Raw genomic sequence first — 748 nt, 5'->3', positions numbered from 1 at the left:
TGTTAGTACAGTTAGTGCTACGTGGATTTAGTAGACCTCTTTAAGCTCAATTCTGAAGGCCTTCAATGCCATTTCAAGTGGAATCTTTAGCACTTGTGAAAATTAGAGAATAACAGACAAGCCTTTTGCTATTCGAGAAATGAGTGTGTGATGTAGACTCCCTCCCTCCTGATGTTGACAGGAAGATATTGGGATGGAATTGTGCCATGCCTTAACCATGTCAAGGGACATACACTTTGAAATAAAATGGCCTGGCATAATTCTTGATTTAACATTGAGATGGTGTTGAGGAAACCAATCTGCGATTAGTTTTAAATTATGGATGAACTGCTGGTTCTTCGGTAGCTGTTAGTTAAATATTTATTCCAGCTCGGCGGGGGAGAGCTGCGCTCCATCAACAAGCCGTCTTCCATCACCAGGTGGTCACCTAGGGAACCCGACAGGGCAGTCTGCTCCCGCTGCACAGTCACTGCGTGTTGGAATCCCCCCCACGGTGGCACGTCCGTGTTCTGGCCTGAGTCAGAATCAACTTGACGGCACCGAACCAAAGCATTTGTCAGTCTCACGGTCCAGACCTCTCAGCTGGGTGAAGCTTCCTAGAGAGCCAGGATTCATCAGCTTTGTGTGTGTTGTTTTCTGTGCTCCTATGTTGGACTTGGTGTGAGTCTGACCAAGTTAACAACCACGGGCTATAACCAAGCAGTCTTGAGTGGGAGGAGCCCTGTGGCCCTGTCGCCTAAGCAGTGTA

General features: G+C 47.6%; 1 protein-coding gene across 1 annotated transcript in view; it reads left to right on the top strand.

Annotated features, from left to right (window-relative positions):
* FHIP2A (FHF complex subunit HOOK interacting protein 2A) overlaps nt 1–431 on the top strand; it is a 15,477-nt gene extending 15,046 nt beyond the window's left edge. The window contains exon 4 of the mRNA XM_045291414.1: nt 420–431. Coding sequence (XP_045147349.1) covers nt 420–431 — 12 coding nt within the window. The remainder of the gene's footprint in view (nt 1–419) is intronic.
* The last annotated feature ends 317 nt before the right edge of the window (nt 432–748 follow it).

The sequence above is a fragment of the Echinops telfairi genome, unplaced genomic scaffold (genome assembly GCF_000313985.2).
Source record: "Echinops telfairi isolate 266 unplaced genomic scaffold, ASM31398v2 ScPeMD7_70;HRSCAF=299, whole genome shotgun sequence".
In the NCBI taxonomy this organism is placed as follows: Eukaryota; Metazoa; Chordata; class Mammalia; order Afrosoricida; family Tenrecidae; genus Echinops; species Echinops telfairi.
The sequence above is the reverse complement of the archived record's forward strand: the minus strand, read 5'-3'. Positions and strand labels throughout refer to the sequence as shown.